General features: G+C 37.8%; 1 protein-coding gene across 1 annotated transcript in view; it reads left to right on the top strand.

Annotated features, from left to right (window-relative positions):
• TTC33 (tetratricopeptide repeat domain 33) overlaps positions 1-20,336 on the top strand; it is a 45,280-nt gene that overhangs the window by 19,162 nt on the left and 5,782 nt on the right. The window contains exons 3-4 of the mRNA XM_032096365.1: positions 5,160-5,241; positions 13,886-14,017. Coding sequence (XP_031952256.1) covers positions 5,160-5,241; positions 13,886-14,017 — 214 coding nt within the window. The remainder of the gene's footprint in view (positions 1-5,159; positions 5,242-13,885; positions 14,018-20,336) is intronic.

A 20,336-nucleotide genomic window follows, 5' to 3' on the forward strand; every position in this document is an offset into this window, starting at 1 on the left:
AATTTGAATAGTCTAGTGTGTGCCAGAATAGTAACTCTGAATACGTAGGCTTTGAAATGATGTAGTTCAGGTATGTGCATGCTGTTTTGCCACTTTGTCACTTCAGAAGACTTTACCTTCTCAAAGGGTAGCTGCAGTGATTTGTTTGTGTTTATCTCTACTGTGGGGTAAGACCTCGTTTATGGTCAGGTGCCACTGAAGAATTGCCATGAACCTCTTGTGTAGCCACACCTAATTGAAAGTGTTAAATTAAAACATTTTATTGAAAGTTCTGGTGGATTGTGAAGCAGTTGTTTGCTCTGTACATAATCCGAAGTGACACTTTACCACCTTTGGCACTTTTAACACAAAGTAGCTATACTTTGGTGCTGCAGTGATCATGATTCACCAATAGTTGTCAGAATTGTCTGACAAAAAATTGGGAGGTTGCTAAGACTTCAAAAGAACATTTTGAACATGTGAAGCACTATAGTAAGGTGTACCAATCCTATGACTTTTATCAGTCTAAATATGCTGTGGACATGAATTTTCTGTGTGCATTTAAGCAAACAACTTCTTGTTGCTTATTTACGCACTGTTCTTCTCTAAATGCTTCTACGAAGTGCTGTACATCTCCCTCCTCACCCCCAGCAGAGGAAGTACTTTGCTGTGAAAGCCTAGCTGTGTTAGAGAAATGCAGAGTTGTTAAACACAAAAAAGCTGTGTTATGTTCATTCTCTGTTTTCCTTCTTAGTTTCCTCATTCACCTGTTGTTTGAATCTTTTCTCCCAGAGTCTAGCCCTGCATCATCTCCCAGCTTAAAAAGGGAAGTTTATTCCTGTAATCAACTTCTGCTTTAATTTTCATTTCTCTTTTTATGTACTCTGTATAATTACTGACTAGTGTTCTTTTCCTCTGGTTTCCAACAAACTCAGAATTTGACCCTTCACTGAGTTAAAATTGTTCTTGATGGAGTTGCTGGTGGCTGCAGACTATTCATGTTCTTCATCTGTGATAGGAATCTTTGACAATTAGGCATATTATTTTTAAAATTTGCTTTCCCTTTCTTAGCTTTGTCTGTGTTTTTCCTCATTATCCTGTAACATCTGATGGTAGGAATATCAGTCCAACTCTAAAAGAAATCCCAGGAGTTCTGTTTCTTCATGCCTTTTCCTGACACTGTACTCCTGTACTCTGCCTCTCTCCTGCATATGCGTCTCATTTTGCCTGAATTTGATACCATCTCCTCTTTTTAGTACATTTGGAGATATTTTCAGTGGCACTCTGATTATGTCCTGTCTTACTCTGTTCCTGAAACATCAGCCTGTAGCAAGCCTGAGAGAAAAATATAGGACTCTAAATCCTGCATGAGCTGTAGTGATGGTTTTTAGCATTTTACGTATGTAATTCAAAAATCAATCTTTGTGTAATTTAGATTTTGGGTTTTTTACCAAGATGCCGCAAACATTTTTTTTTTTTAAGATTTGTTTTAATGATTTTGTTTAAGAGTTCAAGAGATCCTGCTTTCCCAGAAGTGGTGTTGAAAAAGTGAAGTGTAAGCATGAGATGTTTGTTTCAAAAGTTTGGCAAACTGTAGAAAAACGTGCCAAGTTTCTGCAGCTCCCAGATGGTCAGTAGCATGTCTGAATAGAGCAGTTTAAGTACTTTAGGGGAGCTATGGGATTTCATGTGCTGTTAAATAAAAAATGTCTAAATCCATCAGGTCTTGTACGCTGAAGCCATTCCAGATGTATCCAGTTGTCAATAATTTATTCCTTTTTATAGCTTTGCAATAAAGAAGAGAAAATGCTAATTAAATTCTGATTGTAACTGTATAATTTTTTTGTAGTGAAGTCTGCTACTTGGCTGAAATCACTGTAGGTAGATAAGGGTACTGTATCTGTGTACTCACATAAATAGAATTCGATATATCAAAACATTGTAGTCTTTCTTTAAAAATGCTTTGTGTTACTGTTTAGGTGCTTAGTTACAATGTATATATGCATAAATGTTTTAATTTTTCTGGAAATACTGTTTTTATAATCTGTTACAAAGAGGATATGTCCATTGTTAGTGTTTTGTGACTTCACTGCTACAATAGAAAAATTTTATAGCCATCCCAGAGATCTAAAAATTAATGGATCTATTTTTTGTCAGTTTAAATTCTGTATAAAATTTGTTTTCATTTAGCCAAAAGATAATAATATCTTAAATCACTTAAATTACTGGTTTTGCTGATACCTTAGCAAATCATACAATCCTAGTGAACTCCCTGAGATTTTTCTGCTCTGGCTCCTGCTTGAAGCAAGTTTGACTACAGTGAGTTGCTCAGGATGTTGTTGATCTGCATTTTGGGTATCTCCAGTGATGGAGATGTGCTTAAACAGAAATTTTTGTGCTTCATTTTCGTGCCTATTGCTTCTTGTCCTGTCATTGGGCATGACTGAGAAGAGTTGATTCCATCTTCTGAACTCCCTGCCCCACTTCCAAATTGGGTAATTTTGCCCCTCAGTAAGATTCCTTTTGAGCCTCCCCTTCTCCAGGCTGCATAGTCCTGTTTCTCTTAGCCTTCCCTTATATGACAGATACTCCAAGCCCTAAGTGGATGCCATATTTATATCAAAGCTTTCCTTTTCAAGACTAGTTCTCCTCACAGTGGTAACATACAGTGGAAAAGCTGTACAGTTCAGCTCAAAAAAGATCCTGAGAAACAGTAAAATGATCTATTTTTTAAATTACTTATTTTGCAGCACTACCCCTGTGTTAACTCCCTCCTTATTTCAGCCAAGGTTTATGATTTTCATAAAGCATTTACTGAAACATTGACTTTGCAACTGTATCTTATATCCCTAGGAATCTTTCAGTATGGCGTTCGATATTTAATATAATCTATGTTTTCCTTCAGAAGAATGACATAGAATGTTCTTTGATTAATGGACTATCTTTTTATAAAGGATTTTTCCTGGTTTTGCATTACTAGAGAAGCAACATGGCTCATTTTCTCTTAGTAAGGACAGTGCCCTTAGTTTCTCCTGGAGCAGCAATAGAAAGATCTTTTTTTCTGAGTGTTTCAAATAGAACGGAAATGTTTTATCAGACCTTCTCTCAAGAAAATACATGTACTGAGAAGATGACTATTGCACAGCCCTGTGGATATCTCCACATTGTAAGCTGGTAGTCAGCAGTCAGTCTCCTTAGTGGGTGAAACCTTTCCTGTTCCAGCCCTCTGCTGTTGTGTTCTTAGTCTGGGAAGTGATTCTGGCTTTCTGTTGTCCCTTCTCTTGGATCACACTTTCTGGGGCTCACAGGTGGAGTTACATAATTTACTATTCACATACAGAGCACATGCAGCATATTGTTTCTGTGAATGTGCAACTTCTTCTCTCTTGTCCATCTTTATTCTCTTGGCAGACTGTTGACAAATTGGTAGCAAAACCCAGCAGGATTTGGGGAAATATTGGCTTCTATTTGACCCTTCTTTCAGCAGTAACATGTTCTTGCTATGAGTTTATATCCCATTCAGATTGGTGCTTTGAACAATTATGTTCCATTCATAGAAGTAAAAATGAAGGTTCCTGAAATGCAGCGTTTTGTCTTGCATCTTTTTACTTGCAGAATGCCAGTGCTGTTCCTTCCTTTCTGGTCACTGATGTTATTACTGTAATTGCTCTGTTTTCCAAAACCTGTTTTTACTAAACTCTTTGCTCACAACATTGCACCTTTCTGCATGGCCAGGATACCACCTAACTGAGCTGAGGACCCTTACTCATGTAGGCTTTATTTGCAAGGTCTGTGCTAGGTGTTGAACTAAACTATAATCTTCTACTCCAAAAGTAGTCCACACTAGGTAAATAACAGCATAAAGCTTCTACTGATGCATGTGGAAAATGTCATGTTTTCTTTAGGGTGAACACCTGCCCTTGCAAATGAATTGAGATGAAAAGTGTGCAGCTGGTGGCTAAACTTGGAGGAAATGTGAAAGTTTATTGGAACGTCCTTTGCTTAGCACTCAAACATCACACTTATTAGTGTAATTTGCAAACTAATAATACCTGGATCATAGGGAGAGTTTGACTTCAGTTGCATTGCTTTTCCAGTCTGTTTTTCTATTCCGAGTTGGCTCAGAACTTTCTGAAGTCTTCTTATGACTGCTCTGGAAAACCTGGAGGTGTAATACAACCCAGAGGACTTCTGAAAAATTGAAAAATGGGGAAAGGAATGGGAAGGAAGAATGATGAGTAGGGGAAGATAAAAATTGTTTCATATGAAGTGCATGTGAAAATTACTGTAGTTTTATCCACACTGTATTAAAGTTGAAGCATGTGTATCTCCCAAGACTAACTGTTTTCATACCTTTGCAGTATAATTAATATAAATACTTATGTTCCCACTGAGTTTTGCAACAAATGTGGATTTTGAAACAGTTTCACAGAACATGTGATAACCCCAGAGCCTCATTGATGTTGATGAAAGGCCACCTGTAGGGCTGAAAAGACTGCACATCTGTAACTGCATCTCACTATTCTGTTACAGTTCTTCATTGTGGTTCAAGTTTTACCTCATTGTTCAAGACAAAAGAAAGCTACATTTTATTGGTTTTGGTCAGCTCTTCTGTTTTGTTCTTTTTCCTAGGAAAGAGCAACATAGTTCATGCTTTCCCAAAGTTGAGTGATTTCAGTATAGCTGTTTACTTTCAACCTCCTTCTTATATTTAAATACCAAAGTTTTCTAGATGTCCTTAGATTCTTACATTATGTTACACTATAGAAATACCAGCTTTTTAGAATGAAAAGAAATTTTAAAATATGACTGTATCATGGCATGTAGGGTTCTGGATATATTTCTTTATGCCTGGCTAGGGATCATTTTGACAATGAGGGGAACTTGACTGAGTTCAAGATTTCTAGTTTTAAGTCATTAAGCTTTGCCTCAGGTTTCTAATGTTGCTTTGTAAATTCACTTGAGGTCACTTCTGTAGTAGTACTTATGAATCCATTTGGTCAGAACAAAAAATGTCCAGTTTCTGAAAACAGTTCAGTATGTCTTATGGGGAAGTAAGTAGAAAAATAATTAATACTAATCATATGCCATGGCAGTTTATTTAGGAGAATGTCAGGATATAAATAGAAATATCCAGTCCCTCTAAATATGTTGACACTGTAATGTTGTTTTGACTACAGGTACAGAGAGGCTCTTGTCAAGTGGGATGAAGCACTTCAATTAACTCCAGAGGATGCTACACTTTATGAGATGAAATCACAGGTAAAGCATGAAAATTCTTTCCAGTTTCGAAATTAGAAAACGTTGTGTTTGTGAACATTGTTTAATTGTTGTACGCAGGAAGTATGCACAATTCAGGTATTTAATTTTTCCCAACCAACAAGGTGTCTTTTAACAGGAATTCAAATAATGCTAATTTCCCAGCTAGTTATAATAAACATCTTTGTTGGGTCGTGAATTAGGATGCTACATTGCAGGAAAAAAATGGAAATACTTAAAAATTGTATTGGAGGGATCAAGGAGAGCCTTAGTGTGATAGATTAGCGAATTTGACCACTAAAAATCTTCCTGCTCTTTCTAAAGATTGGACTTAATATTATCTACTGTCAATATTAAACTCGGATGCTGTATGCAGAGGATTTGCTTCAGTCTGGTTTTGTATTAAGTGTTACATAGATAAATCAGTCGTGTAAAAGACTTTGTAATATCTAATCTAAACCTGCCCTCTTTCAGTTTGAAGCTGTTACCCCTTGTCCTGTCACTACATGCCCTTGTAAAAAGTCCCTCCCCAGCTTTCTTGTGACTCCCATAGGTACTGAAAGATTCTAGTGAGGCCTCAGATTCTGAGTCTTCTCTCCTCTAGGCTGAACAACCCCAGTTCTCACAGCCTTTTCTCATAGCAGAGGTGCTCCAGCTCTCTGAGTATCTTGGTGGCCTCCTCTGGACCTGCTTCAATAGGTCCATGTCTTTCTTATGCTGGGGACCCCAGTGCTCCAGGCAGGATCTTACAAAAGCAGAGTAGGGGGGCAGAATCCCCTCCCTTCACCTGCAGCTCACACTGGTTTAGAAGCAGCTCAGGATGAGGTTGGGTCATGTCTGGTCTTTCATCCACAAGAACCCTCAAGTCCTTCTGGGCAAGACTGCTGTCCATGAGTTCTTCTTCCAGTTTGTGCTCAGGTCTGGTATTACCTGACCCAGGTGCAGCACCTTGCACTTGCACTTGTTGAACCTCATGAGGTTCCCAGGAGCCCACTTCTCAAGTTTTCCAGGTTCCTTGGGGTGTCATCCTTCCTTCGTTGTGTCAAGGGCACCACTCAGTTTTGTGTCATCTGGAAACTTTCTGATGGTGCACCTGTCCCCACTCTCTGTCACTGATGAAGATAGTGAAGATCATTGCTCCCAAAACAGAGCCCTGAGGGACACCACCCATCACTGGCCTCCACCTGGACACAGAGCCATTGACCACAACCCTCTGGCTGTGTCCATCCAGCCAGATGGACAGTTCCTGACCCACAAGTCATTCCACCCTTCAAATCCATGTCTCTCCAATATGGAGATAACGATGTTGTATGAGACCATTTTGAAGACCTTACAGAAGTCCAGGTAGATGACATCAGTCATTTTTCCTGTGTCCACTGTTGCAGTCACTCCATCAGAGAAGACCACTTGGTTGCTCAGGTATGACTTCATGACTTGCCCTTTAGTAAAGCAATGCTGGCTGTTTTGGATCATGTGTTGCACGTGCCTCAGCATTGTTTTTGTGAGGTTATGCTCCACGATTTCCCCAGGCACAGAGGTGAGGCTCACCAGTCTGCAGCTCCCTGTGTCTTCCTTTCTCTCCTTTTTAAAACTGAGGGTGATATTTCCCATTTTCCAGCCACTGGGTCTTCACCTCATTGCCATGAATTTTCAAATATATTGGAGATAACAGCCAGTTCCCTCAGGATTCTGGGATGCCGGTAGAGCTGTGGCTATTTAGTTTCATCAAGCAGTCTGAAAAAAATAGATTTTTTGAAGAAGAGAGGAAAAGAGATAAAAATTATTCAGTAATGTATTATGTAACTTTTAGGAAATTTGCTGTACTGTTTAGTTTTAAAATATTTGTTGTTCCTCTAATTTTTCATTGTATAAAAACCCCGGTCAAAACCCTAACAACCCCCACTTCACCAAAAAAGAAGCCAAAAAAACCCAAACCCCAACAAACCCCAAGAACCAATGCTGGTTTTTTTCCAAGATGTGGTGGCTACTTTTTGCTTTTTTTAATGGATATTTCCACATCTTCCCTTCACAGTCATCTTGTCTTGTGAAGAAAGTTTGATTCTGCAAAAGAATTAATTGAATAATCATAACTTCATTTAAATACAGTAATACAGAAGGATGCTTTTGTTTTATATAGCTGCAGAAGGTTTAGATCTTACTGGGTTATACATGTGGTCTGAGAGATATTTTATGGCTTAAAGGTTTTTCTTTAAATTGTTTTGGGAGAAGTGTATTGTTGCCTTTCCGTAAGTGTTAGTGTAAATGAAAGGTCTGTCTGGCCTAGTGGGATGGCTGGGAAAGAGTTGCACAAATAGCACGAGCATGTAGCAATACTTCTCTCCTGATCCAGCAAGCTTTGGCGCTGGGACTTCTCTGTGTTTAGAAGTGCTTGAAAGATTTTTCTTAAAAAAAATTTTCTCAATGCGTTCTGTTCTCATGTAAACTTCCAGCATCTGCAGAGCTATGTATTAAGGAATTTCAAATCCTGATTATGCATTATTGGAAGACATGGTATAATATAATCCTGCTTTAATTAGCAGCATTCCAGATTGCTGTAATTGCTCATTGTGTTAACTTATGTAGGAGTTTATTTGTATATTTCATTTTTGACTCCACTAGTAAAGAAAATCTGTTAAGATGTGATGATGGTATTGGTAAGTTTTATTATCATAGTCTAAGCATTTAACTCTGTTTTGAATAAAACAAAAAGCTGTTGAAAATTTCAGGACAGTTCTGCTCAGTGGGACAAATTAGTGAACAGCTCCCTTGAACTGTACTTTATTATGGTCTTAAGTGAATGCAAAAATTTAAGATAGGTCCCCAAAAGCGCTCTATTTAATTGAAATTATACCAAAATTAAGTATTTTTGCACTGAAAATAGCAGGAGAATTTTGAAGTGTGTAAGCTTACCTGGATCTGAGCTATGATGCAATGAATTATCCAAAGAGGAGCTTACTACAGTGTGCTTTAATCAGTGCTCCAGATGCAATACCTAATACTGAGGGGCTGTTGATAACTTGGCTTCCTAGTCCCTGTATTTCAGCAAAATGGCAAAGGTGAGCTAGAGGCACGCAGCTTTTCTGCTGACCAAGAGGAACTGAGAAACAGCTGTGTGACTCTGATTCGTCTTGTGAATTAGCTTTCCTTGTCTAGTGAAACCATTGGAGAGTAATGAAAGCTGAAAAAACCAGAGGAGCCGAGGCCTTTGCTTCCACCATGCCTTTGCTTTGTTTCCTGAGAGTAGTTCTGGACAGTAGCACCATTTCTTTTTGATTTTACTTTCTTGTATTGCTTAACACTTGTTACACTGTGACTGTTAAACAAGAAAAGCTTGTGTACAAAGTATATATTTATAAAACTATTTCTTGACTCTTTTTAATAAAACACCTAATGTTTCAATTGGTAATGTCTCTTTGTACATGCGAATAATTATTGCAGATGTTGTTTTGCAGTATGACTTAGGCTTACTGGAAGCTGTCTAGTATAATGTGTAATTTGATACCTTTGTACTTCTAATGGTACTGATGTGAGTTGTAAAAACCCACTTTTGCCAAAATAGAAATACGTAATGCATTCAAAAAATATTGCAGCCAATATTTAAAGGATACTGTCTTAGAGCTAGCTGTGTTATTCCAGTCCAGCATACCAGCACAAATACTGCAGCTATTACAGTGTAGCTCAGTGAAAATGTTTCAGAAGAACTGTACACCAACTTCAGCAAGGCCTTGACCAGCACTGGGTCTATAAAAATCCCCCTGTCTTGGTATGCGGCTCATATAATGGAGGAGGAGACTCGTGTTAGGAATGACTTTGTGCAATATGCAGAGATTCTTTATGGTCTATATTAATTTTCTTTCAGTGAGAAAATGTCTATTCATGAAGTAACTTCTTTTGAGAATTAACAGTGGAGGATGAAGTGGGGGTTTTTTGCTCAGGCTTGAGTATCTGTCTTATATCCTTACATTTATTAGGATAAGTTTATGTTGGATTACATAGCAGCTTCTCCATTCATTAATATTTCCTTTCTCAACAGCAAACTTAAAATTTTCAATACTGAATTGTTTAATGTCCAGCTCAGATAGATATTTTAATGGCACTGTAGGAATCTGTTTGTGGTAAGTTCTTAAAGATCTGTATTTTAACAGATGCGGGACAAATGTCTTTCAGTATTTCAGAAGGGTGGAAATAGTGTTAAAAGTTCCTAGTTGTCAAAGATACTTGAAGTAAATGTATTTCCAGAAAATCACATGGGAACTGAGGAATTACTCAATTGCTTCAAAAAAACCATAGAACTTGATGAGATTTTTTTTCCATTGCTTTCAGCTACTCTTTGATCATTTTAAAGCAGATTTTTATGGTTTTTGAGAGGTTAGGGGTGCACTTTTCTTTGCGTGCAAGATCTGTCAGTATACATACTTGATATTCCATTACCAGCCTAAGTTGCAAGAACAATGACTGGCAGGTAAATGTTTATGCAACTCCATTTCTGCATTTGTGTTGAAAACCAAAAAAGACCCAACAACAGCAGCTCAGTGTTGATTCTGATGTTAGATAAATAGTACCATAAGTATATTCAAAGAAATGTATAAAGACTGCCTATATTAATGCAGTCACCAAGACTGCTTGAATTTAATTGTGGGCTTAATATCTTAGATATTGACTGGATTATTTTATTACTGCTTTGGCTTACAAAGATGGAAGAGCAGACTTTGACATATTCTTTGATTTTGTATCTGAACATTTGGCGACTGGACCATCTGGGACATTGTTGGGTGAGGAGAGCTATCAGAGGACTTGATACATTGTGTGATGTGTATAACAAATGATCTTGTTCTGCTGTTCAGTACTGCCCCTGAGAATTCACCTGGTTCGTGTTGCTTATCTCGTGGTACTTGCACCTCCGATCTCAGATAACTATGCAACTATGACAGAATTTTTAAAGTAGACAATACAATTGTTTTGTACATATTTTTAGAAACAAGTGAATTCAAATGTAAACTGTCAGGTTAAGTTCCTTATAATAATTTTTTTGGATGTTTTTTCATCAGCTGTATGAGAATCTAGTTTCCTACAATGCTGCATTCTCAATTTGCATTCATTGAACAGGACCAGGATTTCAGATATATGTCTCTTCTTTGTTTTTATATATGAAACCCATCATATACAAATAATTCCACTTCCCCTCTTCTAAAGGTTTTCTTAATCTTGAACTCAGTGAAGAAATAATATCAACTTCTACCCATCTCTCTTCCTACTTAAGAAATTACAAGGTTGCTAAGACATGACCAGGCTTAGAATCCCAATTTCAGATTATAACAAATCAACTAGTAAGTGTGATTATTTTTAATTTCTTTTTTTTTTAATGGGGTATGTGCTGAGAAGAGTTAACCATCAAAACATTAGTGTGAACTCCAGAAATCTAAATTGCAAAGAAGTGTTTCTGTGTGGTGCAATTAAGTAATTGCACCACACAGTGTAATTGTAATAAAGGTGTAATTCCTTTAGAGCATGGATGAATGTAAACTGCTTTTATGGGTATGATGAATTTTATTCATCCGTATTTTGAAATGGGTTCCTGGATGGAAAAAGGAATTGGATCAGTTTCACTGGACGTGGAATGTATCTATATATAGTGATTCAATCCACTGAGCTCATTTAAAACCAGAACTTACTCAGATTCATAACACTTCCAAAATATTGTGGGTAGGACAGGATGGGTCACTCTACTGCCTGGATTTCTAATACTTGGTTAGTCTCCTGATGACAGTTGCCATGTTTAATTGGCTTTTTGCCACTGAGTTCTTCTAATTATTCCAATCTCTCATGTATGACTTATTCTAAAGCTAGATCTGTTAAAATAAGTCATTTATGGGACATGGATGTTTTTTGTTTTAAAGCATGTAATAAGGGTAAATCTCTTGGAATAAAGCAAGTCCTGAAAATCCACATACTCAACATCTTTATACGACATTTCACTCCATGAAGGGATGTGTGTGTGTGTGTGTGTGCGCGTGCAGTGAGAGTCTTGAGATATTTTTTCTGCTTCGTAAATTTTTTCTTGTAATTTTTGGATCCGTTTTTAGACTGTTTTCTAATCGAGTATTTTATATATATTTTATATTTATATATCACTATCTATACACACATCACTTTACCTGTATACTGTATTTGTATATTCTGTGAGTGTGTGTATGTGTGTGTATATATATATCTACACACGCTTGATGTGGCTGCACGTTGCATGTGACAGGCACGTTGTGTGACAAGGGGGGCTACAGCATGTGTAGTTCCTGTTTGGCTTTGTCTTGCCCATGTGGCCTACCCCATTAAAAGGACTGGGCACCACTTGTCAAATCTCTGCACAGGAAATCTTCATGCTTGTGGTGTTTTTTATTCCTTGTTCAGCGTGGTTTTTCAGGTGAAGAATAGCTGGTTTGATGGTTCACTTTCCAAGTAGCATGCAGAGCTGTTTTTTTAAAGTGATAATTATATAAAGGCAGAGTAACCCAGGACAAGGCTGCACACATTCAGGTTTGCCATTGTCTGTTCATTTTGATGACCTCCTCACCTGAAAACAAAAGTGTAGGAAAACAGTGTGCATTAATGAGTTTATTCTTTTGCAATGACTGACAAGAATAGCTGAGTCATTTTATTAGTAACTGAACAAACTACCTATGCTGGATAAAATGCGTATACATTCAAATGTGTGTTTGTTTGAATGTAGTTTGAGAATCTAATGCCAAGAGTTACTAGGAGCAAAGTAATTACTACATGATCTGGAAGAGCATATTTAAAGTAGCTGTTTACGCTAGTACACACAGTAGTCATAAATAAAGTGGAATAATTGCCTTTATTAGTAAGATACTAATTCAGTAAACAAACCAGTAAAATTCATTAAACACTACAAAAGATATCCTAAGCACTTACACAGATGTTTTGTAATTAGTTTGCAGCAGAAGGTACTAGTAGGAAATACTAAATACTTGGGATGCATAAAAATGCTCCTGTGAGTGTATACTTGGATTTTTTTCTCTTATGAGAATAAATATGTTAAGACATTAAGGCACTGATATAAAAGGTAGCTGATAGATGCAAAATCCCTTCATCTTGATAGAATGTACACCTATCCACTAGTAACAGTTTGATTCACTTCACACATTTGCTGCAGGTAAGAGAAACTACTCGTACAAATGTAATTGATCTGAAAGTTTTGGAAAAATACATAACATTCGTCACAAACTTTGATACAAAATGCAGTCATTGAGAACTGTTGAGCAGAAAAAGAAGGGAAAATGATATATAACTATGGATTTTTTAAAAAATATTTTTTAGGTATTTCTGAATTCTAAGGTACAGTCTATTGAACAGAATTTGAGTGAAGCCATAAGACTAGTCTTTAGAAAAGTTTAGACATACTAGAACATCAGAAGTATCAACCCAAAGGGTTTATCAGAAGCTATGCTTATGATGTTCCTTGGTTTCTTCAGTACAGGGTTACTTTATGTAGTAAATCTTTGCCTTCTCCTTTCCCTCCTCCCCTTTTTTTTTAGTGTGCTGCTCACTTCTATGTTGTGGATGTACTGTTTGTTAATTAGAGTAAATACTCAAGATCGTCACATTTGAATCTTTCTCTACTCCACACTCATACCATAGAACAGTAAGGTTAAATCTGTTTTGGACTTCAGCAATAGTCCTAATACGTTCTAATATTATTCATCATAGTTGTGGTCAGTTGGGATGAAAGTGGTTGCCCACATATGAGTCTTACCCTTGTGGTTGACATTCTCATCATACTGCAGGAATGCAGTTGTCATTTGTTTCTTACGCTGGTATCTATCACTGTAGCATGTGGGTGTCTGAAATCATGATCTCAGAGTGATGCAGGTCTTCAGGTGATGTGCCAATCTCATAGTGGTATTGGAAACGTAAGGCAAGCTTTGAGCCACGTTATGTATTGCTAACTGTGATTTATAGGCTTAATTATGGACATTCAATGCAAGAAGAATAATCCTGTGATAGCTGCTGAGTAACAGAGATTTTCACATTCAGATTTTCACATTTTCACATTTTTTCCTTACTTAACGTAGGTGACTTCATGTCTAAGTTAGGCTCTGCAGAACGCTTGTTTTCTAAATACAAGTCATTGTTAAAGTCTGTTTCCATGCTGAGTTGCAGGGATTGTTTCTATAATTATATCATGTGCACTGCAACTGTCTTTGGTAGATTTCAGTTCTCTATTAAAAAGGATAAATACAATCCAAGAGTTTTTCAACGATACTTGCACATTTATTATGTTTAGTTCTCCATGTGTTTGTCCAGAGTATTCTGTTATGCTTCTATTGGCTTTAGGGTTTGTTGACAAGGAGAGACACCTTCAGAAGCAATTAATCTACTTCTAATGGATTCACTTAAATTGTTTGGGCGAATCATCCTGTAGCATGTCTCTTTCTCTCTGTGGGGATTGAAATGAGTCTGGGTGACTATCTGACATCAGACAACTAACTTTTAAGCTAAGAAAAACTAGGTAAGATGAATCTGGTTCTTAGTTATTGAAACAGTGGTTGTTGCCTGGGAAATCACAGAAAACTTGAATTTATTTTCAGTTTTGCTTATTTTTCTTCCTTTTCTTCTGCTATTTCTGTTACAGGTCCTGATGTCTTTACATGAAATATTCCCAGCAGTGCATGCAGCAGAAATGGCTGTCCAGAGAAACCCACGTTCCTGGGATGCCTGGCAAACTTTGGGACGTGCCCAGCTTGGATTAGGAGAGATAGCACTGGTAGGATAACAAAATTAATTGTGTGTGAGAAGGAAAGTACAGAAATACCAAGGTTGCTGTATATCCTTATGGTAACTTGAACATAGACAAGGAAAAAGATTGGTATTATTATTTATTATTATTTATCAGCAGTATTCCCTCTGCTTTACTGTGTTTCACAAATGCTTCTTGTGTGGTTTTGTTGCTGGACTTGTGGAAGACCTGTCTAGCTCCAAGACTTGTGTCATATATTGTATTTATGTGGTGGCTTTAGGCAGTAGAACAATTACATTGACATAACTGCACACACTACATTCTGTGTGTAGTACTGCTACAATGCAGCTCACCATGGTTTAAAGATGAGGGTAATGTGAAGTCTCAGCCTCAGCTGATAATTCAGGCTCAGTTTTCATACATGCCTGCTTATAAAATTCTAGTGTCTTGTTTTCCTTGTGTCCTGCTCTCCTGCTTCACATGCAGCAAATCACGTTCCTGCTTTCCTCTGGCTCCCTAACTCAAATGGTTGAAGTTGCTTCTTCATTTAATAAGATAGCAAAAAGCCAGGGATGCTCTGCAATAGCTGAAGTGCTTCTTTTTTTCTAGAATATAATAGTTTTCTGCTACTTTCTGTGAAAACACAGTAGGTAAACTTTCAAATTCAGACACATTCACAGAAGTCCATTAGAAAAACAGTGCATCATGAACACTCAAATGAAAAGAGATACTGGTTGTATTTGGAATAGACGTAGCTGTGTGCTGTTTTGATACAAATAATTTTGTTGGTAATTTAGAGTGTTTTTGCAAAGTTACAATGTTTGGTCTGAAAATTTTCAAGAATTAAAAAAAATAATAGGGTTTTTTTTTGATGGAGGTTAACAATTCATGCAAAACTAATTTTTAAAATGTAATAAGGAGCAGTATTAAAAGCCCCAAACAAACCAAAACGAATGCAAACAATGTGAATCACCTAGAGTCATAGAATGGTTTGGGTTGGAGGAAACCTTAAAGATCATCTGATTCCAGCCCTGCTGTGCCATGGGCGGGGACACCTTCCACTACACCGGGTTGCTCAGAGCCCCATCCAACCTGGCCTTGAACACTCCAGAGATGGGGCATCTATAGCTTCCCTGGGCAGCCTGTTCCAGAGTCTCAGCACTTTCACAGTAAAGAATATCTTCCTAATACCTAACCTAAATTTCCCCTCTTTCAGTTTGTATCCATTATTCCTTGTCCTACCATTGCAGTTCCTGACAAAGAGTCCCCTTCCCTGTAGCCCCACTTCAGATACTGGGAGGTTGCTATAAGGTCTCCACTCAACCTTCTCTTCTCCAGGCTGAACAGCCCCAATTTTTCAGCCTGGCTTTACAGGGGAGGTGCTCCAGTCCTGTTAGACAAAACCTAAGACAATAGCTGTGTGTTGCAGATGTGTGCTCCCTTTGTTGGTGCAGTACCATAATATGAAATATCTCATATAAATCCATGCATATCTGCATTTCAACACTGGTAACATTCCATGGCTTTTTGTGGTGTAGAAGGTAAGAGTAGATAGTCTGTTCTGTCTGGATCTTTTCCTTTTAAGTGTTTGAAGCTGTCACTGTAAATTATGTCTGAGAATTTTAAATGCACTAGTCTCAGGAAAATCAAAGTTCCATTTCCTTCAAGGATCCTAAGTAACTGATGCTGTTCATTCTGTAAAAAATGCTACAGTTGCTGTAATATCAGTTATATATAGTGTTATACCCATACTAGTTACACCCACCAGGTCGATTCACCAGATCCTATAAGCTTTGTCTACATAGACAAATCATGAAACACCAGTGGGAGTGGATATCCTGAGTGCTGGGGACCTAGTGTTCACGTTCTATTAATTTTGTTTTATTTCAGAGTAGCACTTCAGGTGCCCTCTTAGAATACATTGTTGAGCTTAATTAGAAAGGGATCTAATTTATGCATCTGAGACCATTCAGTGAGGCAAAGCAAAGCATTTTAAGTGGGAACAATCAGAGATTTGCATCAAAGCACTTCATCCATCTGAAACACCACTCTAGGTGCTCACGTAATTGTTAAATTGACCTTACTGTTGGTGAAGAGGGAGGAGGGGTTATCATCAGGTAGTTTGCCCTCTTAATGTTTTTGATTGTCTCTGAGTAGAGAGCCCGAGGTGTGCAAGCTCCTGTTGGTGTCTCCAGTGCTTTGGTACTGCGTGTTCATACTTCACTGCCTTTCTGTCTTTAGGTTGAACTGCTTTCTGATGAATATGTTCTCAAATACAGAGAACTTGGGGAGTTACTCTAAAATGCAGATAATGATCACTATTTGTTTTCAAACCAAGCAATTTTTAAGAAGTCTTAAGCGGTTAAGACTGAAGGAGTTTTAAAATGTTAAATGATTTCATAATTATTGAACTGGAGTGGGAGTCTTCTTGACCAAGTGGTTTAAGTCATAATTATCCTTTTTCTACTAGTCCTTCATTGTCATGGTTTTCTGTTTTTTCCCTGTATAATATTTTTTACAAAGAAAAGTTAATAAAGTTAATATCAGGGCTTTTTAGTAATTTTTTTTTGAGATTTGGGAATTACTACCCTTCTCAAAAACTGCTTCTTCTGTTTCTTTGTTTCATTTCTCCCCCATCAACATCTGTCTTCATTACCCACATCCTGCCAAATGGTCTGTTGTGAATACTTCTATTACTTCACAATGAATGATGCATTTTTTCTTAGGGAAAAAACCAATTTACTGTATTTTAATTTCAAGTTTCCCAGGTCCAAAATGCTGCTTCCAAACAAATCTTATTTATATTATGAGCTGTGTAATAATAAAGAAAGATTTGCTTAGTTTTTGTCAAACTTGTGACAGAAAGAATGAGGTAAATTAGTCCCATTTTATTTAGCTTTTATAAAAGTTGTTTGCTCTTTTTTTCTCTGAATTTACTAAATAGGGTAATTCAACGGTAACACTTATATGTGAGCAAGGAGAACTTTATTTCTGTAAAGGCAGAAATTCCTTAAATTCTACAAATCAATGTGCAGAGCACACCTGAGTAAACCTGCAATGTGAATGTAGAAACTGTAGAAATATATTCAGGCTTGCAGTATTTCTCTCATTTCATTGTAAATATTTGGTTTTACAAATCACATTTCCTGTACTTCTGATGACATCTTAACCAGTTAGCAATTTCACACTAATAGCTTCATTAGAACAGTTCCTCCCGTGAGACAGAGTGAGCCCCATGCTTTGATTAATCAAGGAAGAAAAAAAGAAAACCAAACAAAAGCAATATTAAAAAGAAAAACCAAAACCAAACCCACAAAAAAATCAAGGACTGAATGAAAGCACTGAGTCTTCCACTGTGGTGGAGTTCATCAGCCATGTGACATGGTCATGGGCAGCCGGCTCCAGGTGGCCCTGCTTGAGCTGGGGCTTGGCCCAGATGACCTCAGAAGGTCCTGGCCAACCTCAGCCATTCTGTGGTTCCGTGACTTCAGCTTCACCCCGTTCTGGGTCCCTGTCAAATCTGGAGTACTGAGGATCACAAAGTTGAGAGGGTAGGTGTGTAAATATGCACCAGCCGTGCATGGGTTGTGTTTGATGTTTTGAAGGATGTGGTTCCCTGTATTCCTGCTAAGTAGTTAGTGCTTTAGTGGTCTTTAAGTGTGACACAATATTTTGTCAGGAGAATCACGCCTTGACAATATGAATCCTCAGGTGAGCCCTTTCCTTTCATCTCTCTTGAAAGAAATAGTTTTAGGTCTTCTAGATAATGATGGGAGCTTTGTACTCCAAGGAGAGAAATGTCTGTGTTTTATTGGAATGAAGCTGATTAACATAACTAATTCTGAATTTGAGGTAATTTTTCAACATGTTACTAATGTTAGCATTTAGAAACATAGAGTATTTTGGTAATAAAAAGAAAATGAGTGGTTGACCTTGCACTGAAAAGTCAAAGTATTTAGGAAATGCTCAGTTAAGAGAAAAAGTACCATGCTTTGTCAGTTAAAGTGGGGTTCTGTTAAATTCTTTTCAACAGCTTTAAACAGTCCAACTGAGTTACTGAGGTAATAGTTAGTAACATTAGCTTCGCCAGGACAGTCCTGTGTTAGTCCTGCCCTCTCCATCTACTATAGAGTAACCCTTTTTTCTTCTTTAACCACTGTTGGAAATCATAAATAGATTTTGTGATAGTGCTTGTTAATGCACAAAAAGATCTTACAGTCTGAGGCAATTTTTATTTTCCATCAAGAAAGCAGAAGGGCAAGCAAGTCTCTGAAAGTTTAAATGCCCTTTTCAGCTACATTTTTCAATGCTACATTTCTGCCAGGGGTACTCAGTTCTTGCAAGTCATTGTGGCTGATTTAGCTGGCACCTCCTGTTAGTAGTTACCTTTGTCAGATGCTCAGGACTTTTGAGGAGTGCATTTCTCAACATCTAGACCATGTAATTGAAAGTGTTAGCTAAAACAGATGAACAGGGTAAGACAAACAGGGATGTTGAAGAAAGTTTATTTGAAAACTGTTTTAAAGTTCCTGCAATAATTTTGGCAGTATAATTTGGTAATAAAGAAGTAAATGTTTTCTTGGATTTTGCTGATTTGCAAGGTAAAAGTACTCATATCACTTAAGCTTTATTTTCTTAGGCTAACTGTGTCAGTTTCTAGGCTGGGATTGAGTTTTGTGGTTGTTTCCTTGGTTATCCTGGATTATATCCATGCATCTGGTAGAGCACAGTGTAGAGGTCTCTGTGGTAGAAGCAGCCTGAAGCAGTGACTTCAGCAGAACATGCTGCAGCTTTGCAGGGGGGTGCACTGAGGTGTAAGGGCAGAAAGGCACTAAATGTGAGGAAAGAGGGCTGTGAAGAAATGAGTTGGTGCAAAATGATATCTGTGAAATCTGTCACTGAAGCAAAAGAAAGTACAAGAGGAGGATAAGGAGGATACAAACTTCTTCAAAAAGAGAAGAAGGAAGGTGGGGAAATGAGTATATCTCACACACATCTACCAGATGGGAACAAAGACTTTCATGCATTTGTAACTTAATGGAATCCCAATAAGCCTAAGACAAAAATAGTCTTTCACATCTGGAAAATTACTGTATTTCAGGTATTTTCTCCAAAACATGAGAGCTCAGGAACCTTTGAATAAAATGGTTTTGTAAATGTAAGAAGAGGAAAATATTACATGTTCACCTCATTTTGTACGACACTAGAATTACTTTTTATGAAATTTCCAGAGAGAATGTTTTATTGAAAAGAAGAAATAGTCTGAACAGAAAATTACACAGAAAAGTTCAAGATGACAGTTTAAAGAAAAAAAAAAAAAGCACAAACAAAACAAATTTGCCATTCAGATTATACCATAGAAACTATTAAACTAGTGTGAAAGTTCCTGAAAGGATTGGATTATTTTTCTTGTTTGAAGAAGAGAAATGTCACGAGGACTCTTTAAATATACTAAAACGTCTTAGTTCCCTGTTTTCTGCATTACTATGATAAATGCCTCTGTAAAAATTATTTATGTTCATGGTGAGTAGTACAAAAATAAGACTTAAATTCCAGTAATATATTGTCATAGAATAATAGAAAGCTTTGGTTTCAAAGGGACCTGTAAAAGTCCTCTAGTCCAATCTCCCTGGCAGTCAGCCAGGACATCTTCAACTAGAGCAGGTTGCTCAGAGCCCTGTCCAAGCTGCCCTTGAATGTTTCCAGGGATGGGGTATCCACCACCTCTCTGGGGAACCTGTTCCAGTGTCTCAGTAACCTCATTGTAAGCAATATTGTCCTTACATCTAGCCTAAATCTACCCTTTTTCAGTTTAAAGTCATTAACCCTTGTTCTATCGCTGCATATCCTTGTAAAAGTCCCTCTCCAGCTCTTTTATGGGCCCCTTACAGGTACTGGGAGGCTGCTGTAAGGTATCACTGAATCCTCTCTCCAGGCTGAACAGCCCCAATGCTCTCAGCCTGTCCTCACAGGAGCTATGCTCCAGCCCTCTGATCATCTTTCTTGCCTCCTCTGGACTTGCTCTGTCCCTGTCCTTCCTGTGTAGGGACCCCAGAGCTGGATGCAGTGCTCCAGGTGGGTCCCAGCAGAGCAGAGCCGAGCAGAGGGGCACAATCCCCTCCCTCCCCTGCTGCCCACAGGGCTCTGGATGCAGCCCAGGACACATTTGGCTCTCTGGGCTGTGAGTGCCATGGCCAGGGCATGTCCAGCTTTTCATGCACCTGCACCCCCAGGGACTATGCTGACTGCTATAAAAACACACAAACAAAAAAAATTGCATACTGAAGATCATTTAACACAGAAAGATTGCTTCACTGATAGACATCCTTTGAAGCAGGTCAGAAAG

This window comes from Corvus moneduloides, chromosome Z (genome assembly GCF_009650955.1).
Source record: "Corvus moneduloides isolate bCorMon1 chromosome Z, bCorMon1.pri, whole genome shotgun sequence".
Classification (NCBI taxonomy): Eukaryota; Metazoa; Chordata; class Aves; order Passeriformes; family Corvidae; genus Corvus; species Corvus moneduloides.